Source organism: Rhinolophus ferrumequinum, chromosome 15, assembly GCF_004115265.2.
Source record: "Rhinolophus ferrumequinum isolate MPI-CBG mRhiFer1 chromosome 15, mRhiFer1_v1.p, whole genome shotgun sequence".
Taxonomy (NCBI): Eukaryota; Metazoa; Chordata; class Mammalia; order Chiroptera; family Rhinolophidae; genus Rhinolophus; species Rhinolophus ferrumequinum.
Window position 1 is genome coordinate 37724773 of NC_046298.1, and position 25713 is coordinate 37750485.

At 47.8% G+C, this 25713-nt stretch overlaps 1 protein-coding gene across 1 annotated transcript; it reads left to right on the plus strand.

Annotated features, from left to right (window-relative positions):
• The first annotated feature begins 1126 nt into the window (after nucleotides 1–1126).
• SPINT2 (serine peptidase inhibitor, Kunitz type 2) lies at nucleotides 1127–24775 on the plus strand. Its single transcript, XM_033127933.1, has 7 exons — nucleotides 1127–1663; nucleotides 17412–17582; nucleotides 20446–20505; nucleotides 21710–21763; nucleotides 22312–22473; nucleotides 22825–22863; nucleotides 24230–24775. Exons 1-7 carry the CDS (start codon nucleotides 1558–1560, stop codon nucleotides 24394–24396), a joined length of 759 nt encoding a protein of 252 aa, XP_032983824.1. The 5' UTR covers nucleotides 1127–1557; the 3' UTR covers nucleotides 24397–24775.
• Nucleotides 24776–25713: the final 938 nt, after the last annotated feature.

Below are 25713 nucleotides of genomic sequence, written 5' to 3' on the forward strand. Positions count from 1 at the left end.
GAAAATAAGACCTAACTGGAAAATAAGCCCTAGCATGATTTTTCAGATACATCCCCTGAACATAAGCTCTAGTGCGTCTTTTGGAGTAAAAATTAATATAAGACTCGGTCCTGTATTCCGGAAACACGGTATTGTGTCAGGAGGGAGGCTGAATAGTGGGAGTGGCCCTGACTCCTTTAATACTGTTGTCTTTCTTGCCTCAGGACTTTTGCAATTTGCAATTCCTAATGCCTAGAATGTCTGTTCATCAGCCCATCTTATCCTTCAGTGTTTATTATCAAAACCACCTCCTCACAGCCCCTTCTCCACCACCCAGTTCAAAAGGTCTCCTTTATTTTCCTCTACGCCTATGCCTGCCCAACTCCATCCTCCTGAGATTCAGTTCCTCTTCCAGTAAGTCCCCCTGGCTCACAAACTGGGTCATGTGCCTCCTTTGGTCCTCCCTCCTTTAAGGCCTGATTACCTTGCCTGTGCTTTCCTGTCAGAGCCCTGACACCTGTCTCTGTCTGGTGAAGAATTTGTCTTCATCTCAGAACTGGGAACCGTAGAGGCAGGGCCTTGGGCTGTTGTTCATTCATGGGTCTATCACCTCCTCCCGGAAGCCCTCTCTCACACTGAATGGGGAACTTGTCTGGGCTCCCCTCATTTCCTGGTCTTCCACCACCCAGCCCCTGATCACTCAGCCTGTGTCACATCCCTAATCACTCTATGCTTCCCTTTTCACTGGGCTGTTCCTGTCTGGTGACGCAGGGACTAGTCTGGCGTAGTCACCGCTGGGTTTCCAGCAACTTTCCAAGTAGGTGCTTAGTGACTGTTGAATTTAGGAAGGAATAAATCCCTCTCCCTCAAAGGAGGCTGAATTGAGATGGGCAAAAAACCACAGGTTTCCAAGTAGAGATTGTCTGCGCCCTCTGCTCCCACCCAGAGGCCCAGCCCAAGAGCAAAGGTACTGGGACGTCGTCAACAAGACCATAGGCAAAGGTAGCAGGAACCCCGGGCTCAGCTGGCTAGCGCCTCCTCCTAGGGAAGGTCCTACCCGGGACGGAGCCAACACAAGTAACAAGCCACGCCCCCTCCCCGGCCGGCCCAGGTGCGCCGTGGGAGGAGGACGGCCGCACAGGTGCTCCCTGCGCCTGCGCTCTGCGCGCCCCGCCTCACCAGGTGCGCCCCGCCCCCTCCCTGGCTGGCCACCTTCGGTATCTCCTTCCAGGCGGCCGCCATTGGCTCCAGCGCCCACCTAGGGTTTGGAGGTGTGCATGGCTTCCGAACGGTGGGAGAGTCGCTGAGTGTCGCTGGCTAGGGACAAAGGGAAGAGTGAGGAGCGTTCTCCCGCATTGTGGGCGTAGGAGGCAGAGTCTGCACACCGAAGGTCCTTGCGAAAAGGGTTTCCCGGAGACTGACGTGAGTGAGCTCCAGCGTAGCCCCTCCGCGAGCGTCCGCACCTGAACGCGAGGCGCTCCTGTGCGCGTGCGCGGCGAGGGGCTTCCCGCACCTGATCGCGAGACCCCAACGGCCGGCGGCTGGAGGCCTCGCCTGTGCGGCCGGGTGGAGCCAGTCATGGCGCAGCTGTGTGGGTTGAGGCGGTGCTGGGCGCTGCTCGCCCTGCTGGCATCGCTGCTCCTCTTCCAGGCCGAGGCGGCCGACGGAGAACGCGACGTCCACGGTGAGGGCCCAGACGAGTCTCCTGGGAGGGGTGGATGGCCGAGAATCCAAAAGCTGGGCGTTAGGGGCAGGATGTGGGGGGTAAGTTGGCGTCCTAGGGGCCCTGGGCAAGGTCTGAGCGGGGAGAATTGGCGGGGGAGGAAATTGGGGGCGACTTAGTGAAGCTCAGGGGGTGTGGTGGAGCCATCCCTGGGAGACAGCCTTGATGAGAGGTTTGGGAGTGAGGATGGGCGGAGGAGCGAAGGTTGGGAAAGTTTCTTGTGGGTGAGGGAGGAAACTATCGCTATAGACCAGAGAGTAGCATCGCCCCTCCCTGGGGTTGGAAGGGGTGAGAGGCCGACCAGACCATCCTCTTCCTAGCAGCGGAAAGTTCCATGACCCAGGAAAGCCAGGCCTGAGAGGATGGGGGTTGGATTAGGTGACCTGGTGGCAATTTGGGCTTCAGGGAAGAAGCCCCCACCCCCACCTCTTTAGTTATTGGACAGCAGCCTCCCGAGAAACCTATTTGGTCCAGTCGCAGTAGAGCGCTTCTGAGAAGGAAGGTGATGCTCTGTGATATCCACAGGAAGGAGAAAATAAGCAAAAGTGTTGGAGGGGAGAAATTTTGCCAGATGCAAGGTTGGGGCGCCTTGGTATGAGAATATAGGCTTTGAGAAGCTGGGCTTGAAGTCATTGGATTGGTCCTTGGGAGGCTGGTGGAGAAGACTGGATTTTAACCTCTACACTCCAAAGGAAGTTCAGCTTGAAAGGTCTTTTTAAACAAGTGTTATAACTTTAACTGTTTCAGACAAGCACAAGCAGGCTTTGAAAATAATTCTTGAAAGAATTCATTGATTCACCAACACTTATTGAGCCCCTGCTCCTCCCCCTCCCCCGTCCCCTGGACCATGCTGGCACAGGTGATAACAGTTGTGACTCACATAAGCCAGGTCCCTGCACTCAACCTGAGTGCACTCCCTGCACGCAGAGCTTAGATTCTGATGGGAGAGGCAGAGACAGTGAGTAAATATTTAAATAAAGAGCACTCACCACAATATTAAATTACTAAGAAGTAAATGAACAGGGCACAGTACACAAACATGGTGATGGAAGATGATGGGGGCCACTTTTTTAATGTAATCAGCTAAAATTGTATTCTCTGATGAACAAACAACAGGTTCCAGATTACATTTTTGCCCCCTGAAAAATACACCATTCAGATTCCATGTATACTTTCTGAGGCAATTTGCTTCTCTTGCCTTGCTATCTCTGTGACTTGCCCTGTGACCCAGATATATAAATATCTTGTGTTCTTGTGCTCCCTCTCCTGGTCTTTTCCGGCCTTCTGCCAGACCACATTCCTAGAATTGTGACTCCCCTCCCCTCTAGGTGAGGGCCTGGCACTTGAACAAAGAAGCCAGCCAGCACTTGTGGTAAGATCCATAGGAGACCAGATTCAGATTTCGCTTCTTCCTTGTTTGCAGTCCAGCTTCACTAAGTGAAAAAGGGCCATACTGGTGTGGAAAAGAAACATGCCTGGCATCGCTTTTTGAGAAATGAAATGCTCTCCAGAGGAAAACATAATAAAAAGCACTTGATAGAACATTTTTTAAGATATGCGTGATGGGGGCCATTTTAGCTTGGTAGCCAGGGGAGGTCTCTCTGAGGAGGGCGACATCTGAGCTCTCAGATGAAGAATGAGGCGGTGGCAGCCACACAGAGACCTCAGGGACGAGTGTCCAGTTGGAGGTAATGGAGTACAAAGGCCTTGAGGCTGGAACATGGTTGGTGGTTTTCAAGGAAAAGACAGAAGAGCCAGCCATCGGGTCTGCAGCAGGAGGCTTGGGGGAGAGGGGGGCGGGGATTGGAGGAGGATGTGAAATGGGAGAAATAGGCCTGAGCCAGGTAGCTTTATAGACCAACATATTGGGTGAAAAGAGAGAAAGCGGGGGGGCGTGTGCACCTAGTCATCCCCTGCAGTAACTTCTGAAGACTTCATTGCCCTATGCCCGAGGCAAAGAGGAAAAAATGAGTTAATGGGGACGTCAAAGCCAGTGGGGAGAGGCTCAGCTCTAGAGGACCAAGAATCAGGAGCGAGGTGCTTATCCTTCCTGCAGTCTGAACCAGGATGTGTCAGCCCTTCTGAACTTTTTTAGGTGAAATAATTATGTTAGGATGTTCCAGTTACCTGGCCTGGGACTTGAGTTTGGGGCTGACATCTATTGCTTACTCTGAGCTCGAATGTGTTATTTAATCCTTGAGATAACCTGGTGCGGTGGTGAAGTTACAGGTCTTGTCTAAGGTCACACAATAGTAATTGACAAAGCCAGGTCTGGCTGCAGAGGCCTTCTCTGTTTGCAGTGGCCTCCTGGGCTGCTGGAGTTGGCTGGACCTACTGACCTTTCAGAAGTACTCCTGTCTGGCTGGGGCAACTAATGCCCTCGCTTATCTGAAGTTTGTTTGAAAGCTTTCAGCAGCTTAATTTGAGGCAGGAGGTAGTTTTGATTTTTTTGTTTTCCTCTCCTGATTTGACTTTCTCAGGAAACAGGGTGGTGTCTCTCCAGCCACATGCAGCTGCATAGGAGCTGCCAGATGAGTTGCGTGGAGGGGGACGTGTGTGGTGAACTTGTGTAAGGGATGATTGTAATGGTTGGTTAAGGAATTTCAGCTGTGAAGACACGTGGAGGCTGAGGGGTTGTGGAAACGTGGTAGGGCCAATGGATTGTTGGAGTTGAGTTTTTGGAGGGAAAGAACTAGAAAGATAGGATACAATGGGCAGTGAATGGGATGCATGAAACTGGTGTTCCGAAGAGGCTGCAGTTCTTAAGACAAGGTCTAGGCATGACCATGAGAGGGAGGGGTTGGGAGAAGACAGGATCACTGGAGGAGAGGAGGTCTAGGGGGCCAGGACAGTTCAAGAATCTCTTACCTGGATAAGGAAATCACCACGAATGAGGATGGGAGCAGGAGGCACTCCAGTGAGCCTCGAGCTAAAATCACAGCTAATTAAGGTGTAGGTGGGTTCGATCTACTCTGATGAGAAGATTCAGAGCTGGTGTGTTGGGGAGAGAATAGAGGGAGAATGGTCTGGAAGTAGCACCAAGTAACAAGGAGACCTACCCACTTGGAAGGACGCAAGAGAAGGCAAATCTCAAGGGAGAGCCGGTTAGATTAGAGATAAGAAAGTGACAGTTTTCAGAGGAGAGATTTTCTTGAGATAGGTCACAAGTACCTGAGGCCCCAGGAGTTGGGGGAAGGGAAATGTTGACGAGAACAGGATGTCTGAGGGTGAGGGGTAACTCAGGAGGCTGAGGCTGGTGCGATAAGCAAGTGAGAGGAGCGTCCTGTGGTCTTAAGACTGACAATGTTGGTGAGGTGCTGGGGGCGGGGGAGGGGGGCAGACAGGAAGGAGTGTGGCTATAGTGGGCACTTGGAGGCTTGGCAAAGAGTGTCCCTGCTCCAGACCTGCAGGCGGAGGTGGGGGAAAGCTGATCTTGCTCCAGGTGCTTCTGTCGTGCAGGGAGAGGGCCAGTCTGCCAGAGATACGGACCGTTTCCCAGAGGCTACAGACCAACTTTACGTGTCTTGTACAGTTTTTAGAATTGGGAATTTTTTATGGAAAATTGTGGATTTGGGCTTTGCCTGAAAATATGAAGGTCTGGCAGCACCAGGCCAGTTCCCATCTAGCACCCCTGGGTTGGGGCCAATCACTCCTTTCGGACAGGACAAGCCTGCCCTCTATGTCTGTAAGCATTTGGGTTGTGACCCCACTTAAAGAATATACTCCATTTAGTAAACGAAGGTGGATGAAACAACTCTTTATTAATTGTACAGTGCAGTGAGTGTGTGTGCCCCCGAGGATAATTGTAAACGAGGTGGTCAAAGCCACAGTGACAGGCAAGAGCGCAGCTGGTGTGATGACCTGGGGGCTTCTTCACAGTAGCATCTTCTCGGATTGTCTGCCACGGAAGAGGCTGGTGTTCTCCTGGCAGGTAAGACCGTTTGGTTCCAGGAGAGTCTGAAATATTTATTGAACACATAATTATTGAGCACCTACCAGACTTTAGTTTTAGGCCCTAGAAATAGAGCACTGAACAAAAGAGACAGCCCCGGTCGATGGCAGTTACCTTGTGAGGAGAGGAAGGCAGTAGAGAAACGTACAATGAATATGTGTCTCGTGATGAGTACTGTGAAGAAAAACAAGACACCGCAGGTTTGGTGTGCTTAGTACTGAAAACGTGGCCTTTGATCAAGGCTCAGATGGTGACAATCCCTAAAGAATATTGAGGGCCTTGCTTTTAAGTCCACTGAGGGAGAGTGGATCTTTCCCTGAAAAAAGAAAGTGGAAAAAGATACTTTCTACCAGAAACATGCCTTTGCCCTGGGCAGCATTTGAGAACGGAGCCTGTGGTAGAGAAAGCAGACTTCTCTTTCACCCAACCTCTAGCTGTTTCTCATTTTACCTATCCCCAGAGTCATTTGCTGGCTCAGGTTTGTCTCTTGGTAGTTGGCCAGGCAGCTAAGCCTCTGTTTGTCATGTCCAGGGGAGACCAAATAAGGAATGGGGTAGCCTGGGATTCATGTTGGGGGGGGGAGATCCCTGAAGGGGTTTGCACCAAAATGACTTCATTAACCCCAGGAGGGCTTGGTGACTCACTGGTCACACGACTAATGTAGACTTCACCGATGAACCTAGAAGCAATAGTGTATGGATTGTGAATGTGTTTGTATAATCCTAGTTACAAATGTCATTTCATGTGTTGTTTCTGACAAGATCTTTTTGAAAACTATTTGTGAAGGAAGATGAGGCCTAGGAACTTTGGAGTTTAGTTACTTTGAAGTTTATTTCAAGTACATTTTTCATGATCGGAAAGCCATTTTAGAAATGAGGGCAAAAATTTAGCTGTTGTTTTTGAGATGTTTGAGATGGATTTCACCAACAGGGTGCTGGGTTCATGGCTTCAGAAGCCCCTTAATCTGAGTCCCTAAATTCATATATGGTATTTTGTCCATGTGTGCCCCAGGGTCTGTCATTTAGAGTTTAGGGCGTATTCTTAGGAAGGTGAAATGTATTAGATAATACAATAGTTTGTGACCTTTCAAAGGACCACATATGTCTCTAGTATTGTAACTTCCTGGGGTGATTTGGAAAAACGTGTATAAAGTCTCCTTAGAGGGGGTGATAATTAAAAAACAGGTTGAGAAACACTGCTCTAGGGAGAGGGTCCATTAGCTTTCATCAGTTTCTGAAATGGTCCATGATTCAAAAAAAGTTAAGAACTGAATGTGGATTAACAGTGTCATGAAAGCCTTTGAAACTACTTTATTTCCTTCCAAGTTATTTAGATGATTCTAGTGATTCTAGTTATGGATTTAGGTAAGGGTGGAATTCATAGTCCTGTTTGAATGGTGGTTTGCATTGTGCTGATGGTTTATGAAATGTAAACTTTTTTTATCTAAATATTTTGTATCTAAAATGTCAAGATTTTATATCTAAAGCACCAAGACTTTATGAGCCTTATAATTTAAGTTGGGTTTGTCATTGTAAACGTTCTTTCCTCATAAATACCTAGGGGTTATTTTAAAGTTTCAGAATTACTTATCTGAATAATAACAACTTCCAGGCACCTGAACTTAGATGGGTAGTTAGTAGTTTCCCATACTGGAAACAGAAGCACTCAAGTGTGTGAAACCTGCCCAGCTAACCAAAATAGGTAGATTTATAGACCACCTTGAAATAAAATAGTTGGCTGGTTATAAAATAAACGTCAACTTTGGAATTCGGCCTGGTAGAATTTAAGCAGCCCGAGTCCTTTCCTGGTACTCAATAACACTTCTCTTACACAGTGAGCGAGACTCAGTCCTTGGACAAAAGATACGTGCAGTCCGAATGGGTGACCAAGGCGTAATTTTTTTTTTTTCCTCCCGTCCTGTCCCCCAGGCTTTCTGTTCCTGACCTCTTGATCTCATGATCGTCTAGTGTTGCAAGACTTTGATCTCTGATAGTTTGTCTTTGTCTTACTCTACGTGAGGATAAGGAATTTTATCATTTCTGGCGTGGTACGAACGGTCACCCAGCAGAAAATCCAGGGGAAGGAGTGGTGGTTGAGTTGGTTTGATCAGCTCTTTTTTTTTCCTCCTTTTTTTTTTGATAAGCTCTTTGACACGAGGTTGTACTTTTGGTTTTCCATATCCCCTAAATCCTGTCAGTTGCCACATGCAGTTGGACTTTCTAGTGAAATGTGTCATCCTTCTCTTTGTCTTCCTTCCCACTGTCTCTATATTAGTTTGGTCTTCATAAAAGTATAATATCTGCTATTTATTCAAAGTTTTGTGCCAAATGTTTTAAGTGCTTCTAACGGATCATAAACTAGTATAATCTTCACAGTAGTCTTATGGTACTGGCTTATGTATCAGAGAAAACCCTCCCATTTGAGTTGTTTTTAAGAAATGCATCTGAGCAAGTGTGCAGAATTTAGCTCAGTGGGGCCTGTGGAGGGAAAGCCAAGTGGGTCTCTTCTTCACACTTTGTTCCTCACCAGTGGAATTCAAGGTACAGTGAGTGAGCAAATGCTCTTACCCAAACAGGCCATTGTCAAGGTCAAGATAGCCTCACGATTAATGGTGCATTCCTCTATAGGAAACAACTCTGGAGGTCACAAAAGGGGACTTCGTGCTAATAAACCTGCCATAACTTGCCAAAACCCCTTTTTTACTAACGAGATCCAGAACAGGTTTTAATACACTCAGAGAGGCCTTCGTGACAGTGTGGGCTGAGTTATATTTATGTCCTCGAGATTGTTCTCTTGCCAACATTCTTAGCCTTTTCTCCTAACCTCCAAAGATTTTAAGGAGAAAACTCTCCTGTTTATTACAGAATACTTTTGACACCAGATGTGTGGGTTTGTCCATATCAAGTAATTCAGCTGTGTGTCCTACAATTTGGGGGGGGCAGGGGTGTCCTACAATTTAATTCTGACAGTGACTACCTGGAGTTAGCACAGATCCCCAGGTTAAGGGCTCAGTCCCACAAGGCTGCCCCTCACCCCTAGATGCCACTCGAAAATCCCAGGTACTTCTGACCAACCTGCTATAAATCGACTGTTCCTACCACCTTGTTCTTGGGTTCAGTAATTTGCTAGAGTGGCTCACAGAGTTCAGGGAAATGCATTTGCCGCTTTATCATAAAGCATACAGATGACTAGGCAGATGGAGACCTATGGTGAGGTCTGGAAGGTCCCCAGGTCCCCAGCACAGGAGCTTCTATCCTAGAGTGTCTTGGATGAGCCACCCTCCTGGCATGTGGATGTGTTCCGCAACCCAGAACCTCTCCTCACCCCTTCAGTTAGGTGTGACAGATTATTAACTCAGTCGCCCAGTCCTCTGCCCTCCCTAGGGGATGGGAGCGTGGGGCTGAAAATTCCAGACCTTTAATCTTGCCTTGGTCTTTCTGACACCCAGCCCCCATCCTGAAGTTCTCCAGGGCCCCCCCACCAGCCACCAGTCATCTCATTGGAATCCGAAAGGATAATAATATTACTCCAGAGAGTCCCAGGGTTTTAGCAGATCTTGTATTAGGAACCTGGGTCAAAGACCAAATATCAGAACAAAAGATACTCTTAGCACTCAGGAAATTACAAGGGTTTTAGGAGCTGGGCGGTGGGGTGTGGGCAGAGACCAAATGTTTGTTTATTATATCACAGATGTGCTATGATGTGTCCATAATCAGCTTTGCCTTATCTTCCTAACCCTCCCAAGATTCTTTGATTTAAATGCTCCAAGCTTGTAAAATCTGCATGATTTATTTTTAATTAGCCAGGCCTAAATCAATGAATATGGGACTTGGTGAATTAAGGAATATGGGGTTTATACATTTTCCAGCTTAATTGAGAGGTTTATACTCACACATTTTTGCTGCATGTGATATTAATTGTTCCCGTGTTATGAATGAGGAAATATGGGGAGGTTAGGAAAATGCCCCCAGGTACGTGGCTGGTAAGAGGCAGCCAGGGGTTCCTGCACATACAGGTCCTTTACTGGAACAAGTTCCTACAGGTCTGTCTAATCTGTCCTACACTCTTGTGCAAAATGGCTCTTCGTTATTGTGTCACTCCCCTATACTAAAGCCTTTGGGTCATTTCCTTTGTACCTTGTATGGCTTACAAGCCCTTTGAATTTAGGAAGTGATAGTAATATTTTACCTTGTGTGATTTTTCTTTTATTTTTTTGTTTTCCTATCCAAGGAAGTCTTGTGACTCCAATTGAATTGTAAAACCTGAAGGGTAAGGACCACATGCCCACAGCCATGTATACCGTGTTTCCCCGAAAATAAGACCTAGCCGGACAATCAGCTCTAATGCGTCTTTTGGAGCAAAAATTAGTATAAGACCCGGTCTTATTTTACTATAATGTAAGACCGGATCTAATATAATGTAATATAATACCCGGTCTATTTTACTATAAGACCAGGTTAATATACTATAATAATCAGGTCTTATATTAATTTTTACTTCAAAAGATGCATTAGAGCTGATTGTCCGGCTAGGTCTTATTTTCGGGGAAACATAGTACGATGGCTGCTCAGCCCTGTTTACCTCAGAGGGGTCCGATTTATGTCACCATATATCCCAGGGTAACTATTAAGAACACCCCCTTTCATTCTGAAAAGTATCTTGATCCAGAGGATAAATTATGTGGTCACCCTATTTACGTATAATAGCTATTCACCAAACACGTGTGGCTTAGTACTGCTCAAAATACTAGGAAGTTTAGTACATTCAGTTTTATTTACCATGTAGTTTTTAAACTGAAAAATTTAATGAAAGGGACCGTAATCCACTATCCAAATAAAGCTACTGCTGACCCTTAAAAAAATAAAAGTAATGTGTCACAAGATTAGAATACCCGTACTGTACTCAAAGATACAGATGAAAAGGAAAACCTGTATGTAAAAGCCTCTCTCCCTCCCTTAGTCCCTTCCCCTCGACGTAGATTCAGACATGTGTCTAAATCAAAAGTTTAAGAAGGGAATTATATAGAAACCATTCTTATGCTTTCCCCCCCTTAGCCTTAGACGCTTTTCTGTACAAGCACATACACATTTGCCTATTTTTCACAGCTCTGAGTGTTCCATTATGGCGATGTCTCACAGTTACTAACCAGCACAAGCAAGATGCCTTGGTAGTGAATTTTCAGCTGTTATAGGTCTGTGAATACCAAGCTCTTTGTGGATGTGGTAATTAATAGTTGCCCCCGTTCTTTAAAACTCTTGAATGACTCTCCCTTGCTTTGCTTTCTGATACTAAGGAGAGAACTTTACTTCTCTTATTTATTTGTGTGCAAAATACGATTTTCAAATGACTAAAGATTATTGTATCAAATAATTTCCCTTTGGCCATTATCCTTAGAATTTTAAGAGACTTCAATGAAGAGAGTAGAACTGTTTTTAATGATGGAAGGGTGTGCTACAGCTTTCTTAGCAAAGGATAAATGTGAGGAATGCATGGTCAGTGTTGTGATAAGAAATGTGAACCCTAGCAGTCTATGTGATAGCTTCTGCCTACACATATAAGACTGAGCTCTATGACAGCAGGGATGGAAAATCTGAACAGGGTGTTTTCATAAACACTCTAAGGAAGGAATTGGCAAGCTCATTATGGTTTTTACATTTTTTAATGGTTGAAAAGAATTTTTCAAGACCTAAAAATTATATGAGATAAAATTTTAGTGCCTATAAATAAAGTTTTATTGGAATGACAGTCCTGGTCCTTCATTTACATGTTGTCCGACGTTGCTTTTATGCTACAATGACAGAGTTGAGTATGTGACAATGTGAGACTCTGTGACCCACAGCGCCTAAATGCAGTCCTTGCTTTGCAGGGTTTTTAGCATGCAATAATTTCAGTTGCCACACTTTCATTAAATAATTTCAGTTCCCGAACAACAGGGCTCCAACTTCAGTTATCACAGTATAGTAACTGAAAACTTGGGTACAAGTTTCAGCTGCTAGCTCTACAGTCACAGATCACTGTGTAAACGACATATGTGCAAGGTGATTGGTCGCCGCACATCTGTTAGTTCATACACAGCAAAGCATGGAGTTGTGTTGCCTCCTTGTTTCCCAGTGATAAACCTTTGTGACAGTTTACAAAAATAGTTAATCAGTAGAGGGAATTGGCCAAAAACGACTCCAGTGCAGCAAAGAGAAAAAGTGATGGTGCCAGAAGTGACGTTCCAGTGGGGCATAAATGGGGTGATAGAAGGACTAGCTAATTGTGGGGGTGTTGGCACCACCTCCACTGGAGAGACCGGTGGATATCCAGCCACAGGAGCTCATTGAGCACTCACTTGACAGAAATGAGGAAAATGCTTGTGGCAAAAAGTTGATGTCCCAGAGAAAGCGACACTGGCAAACACCTCTACAAAAAGGAAAGTAACTTTAGAGCAATTTTATTACATTGAAAGAGTGAAAGATAAAATGTTGAAGCTGATCCAAACCTCGAAGGAAGTGTGACAGTTTGCTAAAGCAAATTGAAAAAAATGCTTACACCATATGGTAAATTCTGTGACCAAAGACCATTACAAGCACTGTTCAAACTTCGTAGTAATATCTTTTTTTACAAAAAAAAGTAAACATTTTAATTCTCAAGTTTCTCATGTTTTAATGTACAGTGTACTAAATAAATACTTGTTTCACCATTTTTCATTCTGTACATTTATAACGCACAGTTTGTAATGTTTTAACAAAAAAATTTTGATGGTTTTAACACTCACTTTTCCCCTCATTGTTTTTCATGGTTCCACACTAGCATGGAAAGCAAGTACTGCCTGTATTTGCTGTTTGGCCCTTCATAAAAAAGTTGACTGACCTTTGCCCTAGAGAAAAATGAGGGAGGAGGAGGACCACTTGAGAGGCTTCAGGCGTGTGAGATGCTGGGGTTTCTTAGGCACTCAGTGCGGAAGGCGGCAGTGTTCTTCAGTTTGGGACAGCCGGGGGAGTAAAAAGTGTATCAAGGACTAGAATCCTGGGTAAGGTTTTTTTGTTTATTTTAAAAGTAAACTGATGCTGGGTACAAAAACGTGAATAAAAGAAAACACCAAGTTCAAGGTGGTTGTTAATTGAGGAGCAGATGGAATTGAAGTGAGGGGTATACAAAGTATTTCAGCTCTGTCGATGTTTTAGTCCTTTCAAATGTTAGAATTTGATAAAGCTGAGAAGTAGATACACCAGTGTTATACGGTATTTTCTATACTTTTTAGAATATTTGAAATATTTCATTAAAGTAAACTTTTCAGAGTCCGCACAGCTGCAATTGTATTATTTTTGAAGAATGATTAGACACCATCTTCTTCAGCCTGTGAAGTTACATAGATTGGTAGAGCCTGGGAGCCTGACATTTCTGTGATGTCGTTATGTTAGGAGGTGACAGCAGGTGATTCCAGCCAACTGCACGGAGTGAAGTGGTCTGGAGCCAGTGGCTAGGTGTCTCAGTTAAAAAGCTCTAGGACTTCAGAACCTGAGAAACCTGCTTTCCATGACAAAGACCAGCCTGTCTGGCAATTTTGTCATAGCTAATGTTCAGAAGGCCTGCCAGGGTTTTGTAATGTAGGTTCATATTTCAAGTAATGTGTGATTTTTAACCATTTCTGATGCTTTTCCAAGGGAAAACTCCATTTTTGCATATTCTGAAGGGAATGTATCCAAATGTGGTTCCCTTTAGCTTTTCCTGCTCTGCATTTTGAAAACATAGAAAGTATTTAATTTTGCACTAGCATTTGTGACATACAAGTAGGACGTGAGACGTTTTTCACGATTATTTCCCAACCCTATTCTAAGACCAATATATCATTTTGTCATCTCTTCGTAATAATAGAGTTAGCCATTAAAGAAGAACTTCCTGAAAATTAATCCAACCAAGTCCCCCTCGGCCTTGGCCAGTTGCTTTGGTGTGGTGTCCCTGACCCTGTCATTGAGTGTGACTGAAAACAGGCCCCGCCGAGGGCCTGGCCTTTGGGAGCCCTCAGCTTGTGGTAAAGGCCCTTAGGAATGTTGTGGAGTGTAGGCCACTTGAGTGTCGTGGTTTCCCATCGCCTGTTGCTGTAGTGACTTTGTCGTCCATCGTCCATCGGAGGTGCTCTCTAATCACACCAGTGTGAACTGAGTGCAGGCCCACCTCTGCTGCTGGCGTAGCTTCACCACCACAGCCAGGCCTGTCCTTTCTCAAGTGAGGGTGTGCTACATGATTCACAGTTTTAGGGCGACCGGTAGAAATAGTACACGTAATGTGCCTGGCATAATGCTTGGGGAGGGCAAGAAAATGCAGTGTCAGGAAATAAGTAACGCTCTGCATTTTTATTTTAATCTGGATCTACCAAAGTATATAGGACTTTAATTTTTTTCAGTTATTTTAAGGAAGATGGTAAGTCATGAAAGCCATCTTAAACACTAAAAATATTTCTGACCTTTTGTATAAGCTTTTTGGAGAACAATGAGAGACGATGCACTGAGGTTATTTGGGGTGAAAGTCCAGACTATATGGCCCGTGTTTCCTAAAGGAACATGGTCTCCTGTGAAATAAACAAAAACAAAATTTTTTTTCATGAGTTCACTTCTCTCAAGCCTAGAGTAAAAATTTATAAAGGCTGAAAAGCAGTTTAGTTAGTGAAAATATGTGGCAAAATGAGACTTTCCTCCATTCAAAACAGAGCTTCTGTACTCACAGAAAGGATGTCGTCTTGACACTAAGGGTTAAATTTCATCTTCATTGAACCTAGCTTTGGCCAGTTAATCTGCTACTTAGAGTTGTCTTACTCTAATAAAATTTGAGTTTAAGTAGAGGTTGCCTTTTTTTCTTTTTCTTATAGGAATTTTCAAATGTGTACAACAAAGTAGCAAAAGTAGTGTTTTGAGCCCCATGGACCATCAATCACTCAGCTTCAAGAATTGTCAATATTTTGTCTTTCCAGACATACTGTGCTTTTGTCCAGCTTTTCCTTTAATAAAGAAACATTTCTAAATTCCCCTGGGACAAAAGTGAAGTCCCCCCATCTCCTGCCCCTCCCAAGGAACCTGAAAATAAGGCTGCTTTCTGCAACTTAAACTATGGAACCAGTGTGTGGTAACGGCAAGCAGCTGAGAGCAGCTGTCTGAGACAAGAATGGCCTCCCAGGCCCAAAAGATTTGTAAGGAAGGCACCAGCATATCTGCAACGAGAACATTCCAGTCAGGAAAGGAAGTGTCCCCGAGGCGGACCTGCTGGACAGGATGTGCATAGGAATCCTGCAGTGACCTTTCCTGACTTGTGACTCAAAGCGACCTGCTATGTTTCAGTTGCTTCCCGAGGTGGTATGCTGGTGGATGTACACATCTGAGCCACGTGACAGTCCTTTTCTCAGTGTCCTTTCGTGTGCTTTGATAGCAGGGATCCGCATCCCTATGTCTCATCAGCCCCGGCCACCAAGAGTGTGTGTCTGCCTGCAAAGATGAGGGCCACATTCCAGGCAGTGCTCACTTCACCAAGGAAACCGCAACCCACCCCGGATAGGTTTTTTTTTTCCTTTTTCCACACCCTCAGGCTTCCATACCTGCACAGAATGTGTATCTGGCACTCTTGCTTGTGAAAAGCCACCGTATTCCCACCCTTTACACTGTGGTCATGTTGTTGCATTCTCCACTGTGATGTCTGGTGGTTCCTGCCTTGAGGAAATACTTCTCACTCAGGTTTTTGTTTTAATTTAGATATAATTTGCATACTATATGGTTCACCCATTTAAAGTGTACAGTTCTGCCTTTGGGTCTTTGTTGAAAAGGCTGTACCTGACATTGCTTAGAAAGCAAGGACACGAAGCCCTCGGTGCTCTCCAGGGCTGTCAGCCCCACAAGGCCTTGGGCAGGCTGTGGCCGCCTCTGTAGCAGTTGATGATGATTTCGGTTTGGGGTCATAGTGGACCTGGTGTGGGTCCTCTCTGTTTTGTCTTGATAGCAGTGCTGCCTCCGGCATTTGACCAGCCACGTGGGTCAGGCAGAATCATAACCAGAGAGCTCTCCTGCCTTGTTTGCCCTGGGTCGCGTCGATTGGGTACATTTTGTGACCTTTGGCACATTATTAAAAGTACCTGCTCCATGTGCACCCCAGCTGGTTCTGGTTGATGTGTTATACACAACAGGCACCCGTTTTTTTTAAAACTGCTTTATTAAGGTATCACTTACGCACCATAAAAATCACTTCGTTTTAAGGGTCCAGTGATTTTTGGCACACTTACAGAGTTAAACAACCAAACCCACAATCCAATTTTGGAACATTTCCATCATCCCCAAGAGATCTCTCTACCCATTTGCAATAATGCCACCCAGCCTACCCCCCCCACCAGCACCAGGAACCATTAATCCACTTCCTGTCCTATTGATCTGCTGTTTCTGGACACGCTGTATGATTCCATTCACATGGTGTCCAGGTACGTTTCTTTTTAACAGAGAATTGCTTCAGAATATGTTTTGCCTGCTGTACCAGTTACCTGTGACTTCCTGGTGTGTGTGGGAGTTGCTTGGGGTACTGGTTTTGCACAGCACCATCCTTTTTTGTCCATAGATTGATGTTTTATGGGCCATTTGGTTTCATGCCCATCACTGTGACATATTTGGGGAGACAGGAGAAGCACAAATCCTCCCTCTGTGCTTTCAAGAGTCATCACCTAGTTGGTGGTGGAGTAAATCTAACAAACATGAAAAGAACTAGAGAGGAATAAATGACAACATGGAACCAAGTGTTGGGCCCTAGGAAGCTTTGACTTGAGACGTTGATCGAGCACCCTGTGCTAGGTGCCCCTCTGCCAGAAGGCAGAGACTGGAGGCCAGGGTGTAGGGAGAGGCGCTGTGGACCCATGACCACATGGGAGGAGGGACACCGTGGTACAGGGCAGATGTCCTCATTCCTCCGGGAGAAAGCTTTGTTTTGATGCCGCTGACACCTCCAGCACTTTCTTATCTCTCACTGTTTGTAAGAGAGAGAGTGAATTGCCAGGCCTTTTGAAGGCAGATGTATCTGGCTGTGATTTGATAACATTGTTTTGTTCCCATGTACTAGAGCAGGGGCCAGATTTGGGGGCACTTTGAAACCCAGGCCCACCTCGGTGTGCTCGGATGGAGCCCTTACAGCGCTGGGCAGAGGAGTGGCCTGAGTTGTCTTTGGAGCTGGGGGTTGGCCGTAGGGGTAACTAGAGTTAGGGAGCTTCTTTCTGAGGCCCTTGTGGTAACTGTCATATGAAGTGGCCAACCCGTGCAGAGAGCGGATCGGGAAGGTTCAGAAAGGTCCTTGTGAGGAGCGCTAAGATACCAGACTGTGCTTCCTTCCGGGCCTCACCTCACCAGTGCTGCCCTTGCAGCGCCCAGCTCCCTTTGGCCCAGTGTGATGGGATTCACATCCAGAGGACCTTCCAGTCTCATTCTCTTTTTGCTTTTGAAAGTCATATTTCTATACTGCATGTGTGTGTCTGTGATAATGGCAACACGGACAAAATCAACATGGAACTGAAATGCAGTTCGGTTGGATGGGCTGGTATCTTTGTTGTTAGATGACACGCTTCTTTCCTGCACCAGCAAGGAGGCCTCACAGCAACATTGGAGAAACAGCTCACAGAGGAGCTGTGCTGGGGCGGGGGCTGTGGCGCTCCTGGGGGCTCAGGAAAACGGGGGCTCCTCCTGCAGGTCTGGGCATGCTCTCTGTTGCCAGCATTGCCCTGGCAAGCTAACCTGTCTCTGCTTTGTGTTTTAGACTTCTGCCGAGTTCCGAAGGTAGTGGGAAGGTGCCGGGCCTCCATGCCTAGGTGGTGGTACAATGTCACTGGCGGCTCCTGCCAGCAGTTTGTGTATGGAGGCTGTGGGGGAAACGACAATAATTACCTGACCAAGGAGGAGTGTTCTGAGAAGTGTGCTGGTGTGACAGGTAAGACAGTGGTGGCTGGGAAATATTACTTAGAGACAGTTTATTAATTGGGATGTGGATGCCTTTTGCTCTTCACTGGTTCTTCACGGCTGAACCTGGGGGATGTGTTAAAAAGCAGAAGAAACAGGCACACAAAGGTCACCCACACAGTGGTTTCACAGCGGCCCACCCCCCCCCCCCCCCGCCCGGCTGGAGCCAGGGCAGGGGGCATGACTGCGTCTTCTCCAGGACTTCCTTTCTCCCACTACTGAGAGCAAGTCCCGTACCTCACCCGGCACAAGAGGAAGTGGTTTCCCCTGAGCAGAGTCCTCCAGTTCCACTCAGACAGGCTGCCCTCCTCGCGCCCTGGCTGTTTGGGTTATTTTTACCTCTGGGACAAATAACTTGAGGAGCTCACCCAGCCAGCCAAGTTCTGAGTCAAGTTAAAAGTAGACTATACTTCTTAGAATCCATCTGTCTCCCAGTCCTCACCTGCGAAGGGCTCTGTGGAATCAAGATAATGTTGACCCCGAGAGCCTCAGAGTTTACATAAAAACCCCCTAAAGCCCCACGACAACCTGCACTGGCTCTGAATGAGGCACGTGCGACTCCTTGAGAGCTGATAGCAATGAGACATTGGCCCCCTGGGGCCTGATCCCTCCCAAGTGTCCAGAGACCCAAGGATTTGACCAGCCAAACTGTCAAACATTTTCACTGGGAATCTCCTTAACATTGTTACAGGACTCCCTTCCTTCCTTCCTTTCCTTCCTCCCTCCCTCCCCCCTCCCTCCCTCCCTCTTATTTATTTGTGTTTGTCCAGGACCCATCAGCTCCAAGTCAAGTAGTTATTTCAATGTAGTTGTGGAGGACGCAGCTCACAGTGGCCCATGCGGGGATTGAACCAGCAACCTTGTTGTTAAGAACACTGCGCTCTAACGAACTGAGCCAACCGGCCACCCCATCACACCCTTTCTTGACGGCATCGATGTTAGGACTCTGGATTCCGATTGTGTGTCAGGACGCCCTGGTGTCCTCACTGGGCCCTGCACACTGCCACCCTGTGAGCCCTACCCATGCATCCTTGGCGGGTTTTTATGTCTCCTCGCTCACTGGCTGTAATCTCTCGCGGCTTTGAGCTCTGCATTCAGAAATCAGATAAGCTTATTAAAGTTATATGTAAAGAGGAAGGAAGAACAATGGCCTTAGCTGTGACTTGAGGTTTGAAACAGTGCCTGAGCGCCATGAGGAATGTTTTATTGATCTTTGTGTGCGCGGTGCCCAGCAGTCACTCAGCAAGTGTTTGGAGATCTGAGGTCACGGGGTGTTGTTTTTGGATCATGCAGGTGAGCCCCTCACCTTTCTGGGAGCAACTGGCAACCTTACCAGTGACTGAGAAAAATAGTATTTATCGTATTTTTCCATTGTCAGCATGACCCAGTTTTGGGGGTGGGAATTAAGGGGAAATATTTTTGCAAACTTTTCTGTCCTTTCCTAACCAAGAGTTGACTATAGGAAATATACCTGCCTGTTCTAGTTACTCCTTATTTTCTCAGGAATGGGAACACAAGCAGTAGACACTAGGAGTTAGGCCAGATGTAGCTACAGGGGGCCAGGGATGGTTGTGTTTTGCTGGGAGACGGCAGACAGCTGTCTCCTAAAGGTGGGTTCAGAGTCTGGCTCCAGTCTTGAGGGCACAGAAAGCTCTTTCTTGGCACCCGAGTACGGCTCCACTGCCCGTCTCTTTGGGGTGTCGCTCATGAGTCTGTGAGGAGGGTTAGAACTGCCAGAGCAGCTAGTCAGTGGAGCCTTTTGCCAGCATATTCTCCCCCAGGCAGGCAAGCTCTGGGAAGCCACATGATAATGAGAATGCTAGTTTATTAATTTATCATGAGAACCAGAACCACCCAGGGGACCAAACACTCGGGTCCCTGTGCCTGTATCTTTAGTCTGCGTAGGCAGACCTCTTGGCCAAATTCCCAGAAGATTGCTTGAGGAGGAGAGAGGCAGAACAAGGGGAGCTGGTTTGCGACCTGAATGTTGAATGGCATCAGGTCAGTCCAGCCCCACGCCTCTCCAGAAGGTCCACCGGGACCAGTAGGGAGGCAGGGAGCCAGGGTTCCTTCTTCCTGGACCCTGCCAGCGCTCCCGTTTTTGTGCTACCTTAAGCAACTAGCCTTTCCTCCTTAACTGTGTGTGTGAGAGAGAGGGGGAGAGAGATATAAAATACATATATATAACATAAAATTTAGGGCAGCCGGATGGCTCAGTTGGTTAGAGCGCGAGCTCTGAACAACAGGGTTGCCAGTTCAACTCCCGCATGGGATGATGGGCTGTGCCCCCTGCAACTAAAGATTGAAAGCAGCGACTGGACTTGGAGCTGAGCTGCGCCCTCCACAACTAGATTGAAGTCATTGAACAAATGACTTGATTTGTAGTTGATGAGCGCTGGAAAAAACACACGGTTCCCCAATATCATCCCCCCAAATTTTTTTTTTTATATCATTTTAGCTATAAGTGTACTGCTGTGTACCCCCTCAACTTTTTAATTCATTAGATGGGTTAATAGAGTTAAATAGGTTTTTTGGCCCTGGAAGCCATATTGTCTTGTTACAGTTATTTCGCATATCTGTGTTCTGATTCCCAGCAAGTTGATCTTAAAGTTTAACCCACAAGAAGAATCTTGGTTCCTTATTTCCAAGTTCTGGCAGGCTTGTGGTCCAGCATGTGCATTGCAGGGGCCACAGTAAGGAGAAATGGGAGTCGCCGTGCCGTGAGAGGCACACATTGCTACAACTGCTCAGGGACTCCGCTTGTTCTGTTTCACTGGGCAGTCTTGGGGGGAGGTGCACCTTCTCATTGTGTTGTCTTGTTTGTCCTCTTGTAGAGAACACCATTGATGATCTCGCCACCAGCAGGAATGGAGCTGATTCCTCTGTCCCAAGTGGTAGGTTCTCAAAAAGACCCGGGGTGGAATAAGGGCCATCCAGATGGGTAACTGAAAGGACATTTGCAATCTGGGGCTTGTACAGGGGCTTTCAGCTCCTGGTTCTGTTTACTCAGCATTGGCAAATGGGCTCTGCCCGGGCTGCCAGCTTCTGGCTCCTTGCCGGCATCCTTACACAGACCAGAGGGCCGGGGGATTCTGCAGTACTTCCGGGCTGCCTCAGCTTCCTCGGGGGGCAGGGGACTGCTGTCCATGTGGCTCGGGCCCACGCTTCTCTCTGGCCTGGCCTCTGCTGTCTCACTGCCCAGCCCACCTCTCCTTGCCTGCTCTCTCTGCTCCCTGTCGTCCTTGCCACCTCCCTCCTTGTGCTAAGAATCCTGTCCTCTGCCGCCCTGCCTCCATTCCACCGCAGTCCTTGATCTCCAGCTCTGTGTTAGCTTGCTTTGTAGTGCTGACAGCAGCTGCCCCATTCCTCCTTTATGCTTAAAGGACTCTGCATCGGGAGCCTGGGGTGAGTGGTAAAGATGCACCAGCAAGTCCAGCCCGGCTTTCCCAAAGGCCATGGGTTCTGTTGGGCAAGACCTGCCAGGGAGGGAGGGAATCTGCTCCCAGCCCATTTGAGGACAGCCCAGTAAGCCAGCACTGACTGACACCAGTGCTCAAGTGAGCGAGTGTTTATTCTGTATTCAGCTGACTTGCAGAATGTCGAAAATTAGTCTAAAGTCACTTTCCCATTTTGCTAGGCCAGGAATCCTATGACCGTCCTGGCCATTGCTTTGCCTGGGTTCCCTGTATATTCCCAAGCTGGCCTCTCCAAAGTCATCTAGAACCTGGGGCACCAGCATGATGACTTTGGTTTCCATCCTGTTTCAGAAGGAAATTTCCCCAGGAGAGTAAGGGGCCTCCCTGCTGTGTCAGAGTGAGCAAGACCAGCTTCTTCATTGCCCCAGAAATTGTGGCTGGGATTAGTTTCCATAGCAACCGCTGGGGTGGCAGGCAGGCCCCATCCAGCATTCATTCTGGGTCTGGAGGTTATTAGGACTGAGAGGTGATGGAGCAAAGCGGCCACGGAGGGGGCTCCACACCCTCCCCTCTAGATGCCGAAGAGTTCACATTCCCTCGGGGACCCTGTTAGACTCAGCCCCAGCCAGCCCTATGTCCTGTATCCACCGCAGCCTCTCTGACACGGATGTTTGTGTTTTAGTTCCCAGAAGGCAGGATTTTGACGACTCTTCCAGTGATATTTTCAACTACGAAGGTAGGACTTTTTCTTCATTTTTTGTTTTAGATGGTGAAAGGTAGAACTATGTGTATGTGTGTGTATACACACACACACACACACGCAAAACGTGTTTTCTTACTTAGTTGGGAATTGAGACACACCTGAGGATTTCCACTGAGGAAATTGTGGGGTGTGGCTTACTGGCCTTTCCCAGGTGATAGACTGCACGAGGAGGCCCCAGGGCAGCAGGACGCATGCAGCTTGCCTCCGAGTCCCTGAGTATGAAATGAGGGGCCTAGGACAGGTCTCGTAGAGATCAAGTTAATACATGGAAAGTGCCTAGAACAGCACCTGGCATAGAGGACTCTCCATAACAACATAGTCTGGCTGTAAAGAGAAAGATTGAAAATGTGGAGGAGGGTTGTCCATGGGCCAGACTGGCCACGTCTGTAGTTACGAGTTTCGTTAGCAGAGGGGCGTTTCTCCCTTGGCCAGCAGCTGTGTGACTGCTCGGGAACCTTGTAGCTCCGACTCACTTCCCCGGGCCCTGCTCATTTGTGCTCCTTGGGCTCTCCCGCTCCCAGAATACTGCACTGCCAAGGCGGTCACTGGGCCTTGCCGCGCGTCCTTCCCTCGCTGGCACTTTGATGCCGAGAAAAACTCCTGTGATAACTTCATCTACGGAGGGTGTTGGGGCAATAAAAACAACTACCTCTCCAAGGAGGAGTGCATGAGCCGCTGCTTTGGTGAGTCTTCTGAGCCCTGGGTCCAAGAGACAACGGTGCCCGGATGGCCCCTCCCCGAGTCCATGCGCCATCCCCAATACCGAGGCCTTGGAAATGCTGTCACTTGGATTCCACCCTTCCCTGGCTCCCTAGTAGGGAACAGGTGGGCGTTGGCCCTGGCTGTTGGGCAGTCATGTCCTAAGTCCCCACCAGGGTGACGAGGCCTCAGAACACCTGGAAGAAAAAGTAATTCAGAAAGAGCCCCCTGTGAAGGCCCAGGGCTGAGGGGAATTCTCAGGTGGTGACAGCTCTGGGGGGCGGGGGGGGGGGGACAACTGTGAGCTGACCTCACGGCCATGTGTTCTCTTCCAGGCAAGCAGTTGTATCCTGTCCTGCCCCGCAGCACGCACGGTAAATGGCCTCTTGCCCTCCCCACCTGCCCGCCTTGACTGAGCTCAGCTGGGTCTTGCAGGTTCATGTTGTCTTACACACATCATCCTTCACCAGAAACAGCTTTTTGGTAGAAAGTCATGTTTCTTCATGAGAATGGCCAGGCGGCTTGGAACATGTAGTAGATGTTTGTCCCACTGTGCAGTGTACATAGTGGGTCTGGGAGGGAGGCAGTGTCCGCCTGGCAGCCGGGGGTCACTGTGGGGTGAGTCCTGCTGTTGGGCACGCGGGGATGTGCCACACACAGGCCTGAGTCTGACTCCAGGTTTGGGGGAGCTTTGCTCCATGGGGTGGACAGAGTTGGTCATGCATGACAGGAAGGAAGTTCTAGGGCCCTTGCCATGTGCGGCCTGAGCGAAGCACAGCCAGTGCTATTGTCTCCACGCAGTGGATCTGACGAAAGGGCTGGACCTCCTCTCGCTTTTGTTTCTGAGCTTGAGTCACAGAGGATAGTGTTTGCACAAAGGACCTGCCACACTGGTTTGGCCTCTTTCCACCTGTTTTCCCTGTTCAGGAGCCCAGACCTGGCCTGCCTGCTCTATTTTAGAAGAGGAGTGAAGCTGGAACTGGTTTGCCGGGCCCAGGCTGAAAGCAGCCGAGGTCTGGAGTGTTGGTGGGGTAGAAGATGGAGAGGCACTCGGGGGCAGAGGAGCCAGGTAGCTGCCACAGGAGCCACCTGGAGCTTCTTAGGCGGAGCCCACCTGAAAGAAAAAAGCATCTTAACTGACCAATGGGGCAACCACTGTTAAATTTATCAGGGCCATTATGAGCACGAGGGTCCCCTCGAGGCCAGCACTGCTCCGAACACACCCTCGCCATCACCCTTACCTCACTCCACAGGCAGCCACACCACCTCCTGCAGGGTCACGTCTTTTTCTGTGGCTAGGGGTGGGGTGTGTGAACGCAAAACCTGGGTGGAGTTTGGTTTACACACACACACCAGAGGTGTGTGCTTGTTACATCCCAGCATGCATCTTCTGGCTTGGGACTCCTGTACAGGCTGCCCGAGACAGGGAGGGAAGTACAGAGTTGAGTAGGGATGGAACACACACACACACATAAAAACAAGGAACACAGGTGGTCACTGTTTGTGTACACATAGCACGGCGCCTCCTTTTTTCAGGAATCAGCTTCTCAGGACTGTAGGGACTCGCCTGGACGACTTCATGGTGGGCGGTGTCAGTTCTCCAGACCCTCACCAGTTGGGTGGCGAGATGTTGGGCACAAGGGCTGCTTGCTGGTCCTCGCCCTGAGCCCTGTGGGGGGACCCACTCTGCCTGTGGCCGTTCTTATCCCCCCATTGCTGAGGCTGCTCTCTCGTCCCCAGTGGTGGTCCTGGCGGGGCTGTTCGTGATGGTCCTGATCCTCTTGCTGGGAGCCTCCGTGGTCTGCCTGACCAGGGTGGCTCGGAGAAACCAGGAGCGCGCCCTCCGCACCGTCTGGAGCTCTGCGGACGACAAGGAGCACCTGGTGAAGAACACATACCTGCTGTGAACGCCCTGTCGCCAAGACACTGCCCCCCTTCAGGAGTCAGGACCCCCTGTTGATGGAGAGAAGCTGAGTGGGGGGGAGACAAGAGTAGAATGCATGTGTGCTTTTTAAAATAGAGTGATTGGTTTGTATTTGTGTGATCATTAGGGCTCTGGGTCTGTTTGTTATTCCAGAAGTTAAGAGGGCTGTTTCCTGGTCCTCTTGTGGAGGTTTGCTTTGAGAATCCTCAGAGAAGAGCTCACGTTCACGTGCAGGTGGCCTGGCCCCAGACTAGAGTCGGTTCCTCTTTGATTTCTATCTTTGCTCCAGGTGTAGTTTTCTTTGCCTGTGGTGAATTCTTTTACATCACAAAAGTGATGTTTTAATAGTTTCCTTTGTTTGTTTGATTTGTGGGGTTTTGTTTTATAAAGTAAGCAAAAACAAAAGTTTTTTTTATTAGGATTCTGAAAGAAAGTAAAATGTACAAGTTTAATAAAAAGAGCCTTCCCTTTTAAAATAAATTTCAGCATGTGTTTTCTTTCTTTATGGGACTGCTAATTTAAACTCTACCAAAATTATCATTGGACACTACATTCTATAAATGAACTCCTTTAAAAAGAGCGTCTTTTAATGACCCACTGTGGACTGTAATCCACACCTTGCCATAGTGCTTTGAGAGCAGAGGAGGGTCAGAATAAGGATGCATCCTGTCTAGGAGAAGACCAAGAGCTTCCCCAGATTGGGGTGGTTCTGACCAAAATCACTTGGGCATCATGATTCTCACCTTTTTCTGCAGTTCTGCAGTCTTCCTTGGGTCTCCCACGTGCCCCTGCATTAAAACGGGGTCAGGGCACCACCCTGCTGAGTTTGGCCTCCAAGCTCAGTCCCAATTCTGCTGCCTACCTGTGGGCGTTCCCTTCCTGTCTTGACTCTGGAACTTCTTCCCCTCCCCTCTATCTTCCAAACATGTCCTAAACAACATTTGAGCAACCCACAGTGTTAATGTAAAATTTTCCAGGACCGACAGACCAAAGAAAAGGGCTGAAAACTTCATCATTATTACATCAAGAGTTCATTAAGGGAACCTGAGGCCCATCTTGGGTGGTCTAAGCACTAGGATATCTTCCCTGCTGCGGGAGTCACAGGCGCTAAAGAATTATATAGAACAGGGCAAGATGGGTAGTGGATGCTGGAACATGACTTGTCTCAGGTGAAGGAGAATGCCTTATGCTTGCCTGGCAGGAAGCAGCACTCGGTGGGAATATAGGGGAGGGGAGGTGTCAACCACCTCTGCGGGGATTTACCGGAAGCAATCTGTTCTAGATCCAGGGTCCTTATTGG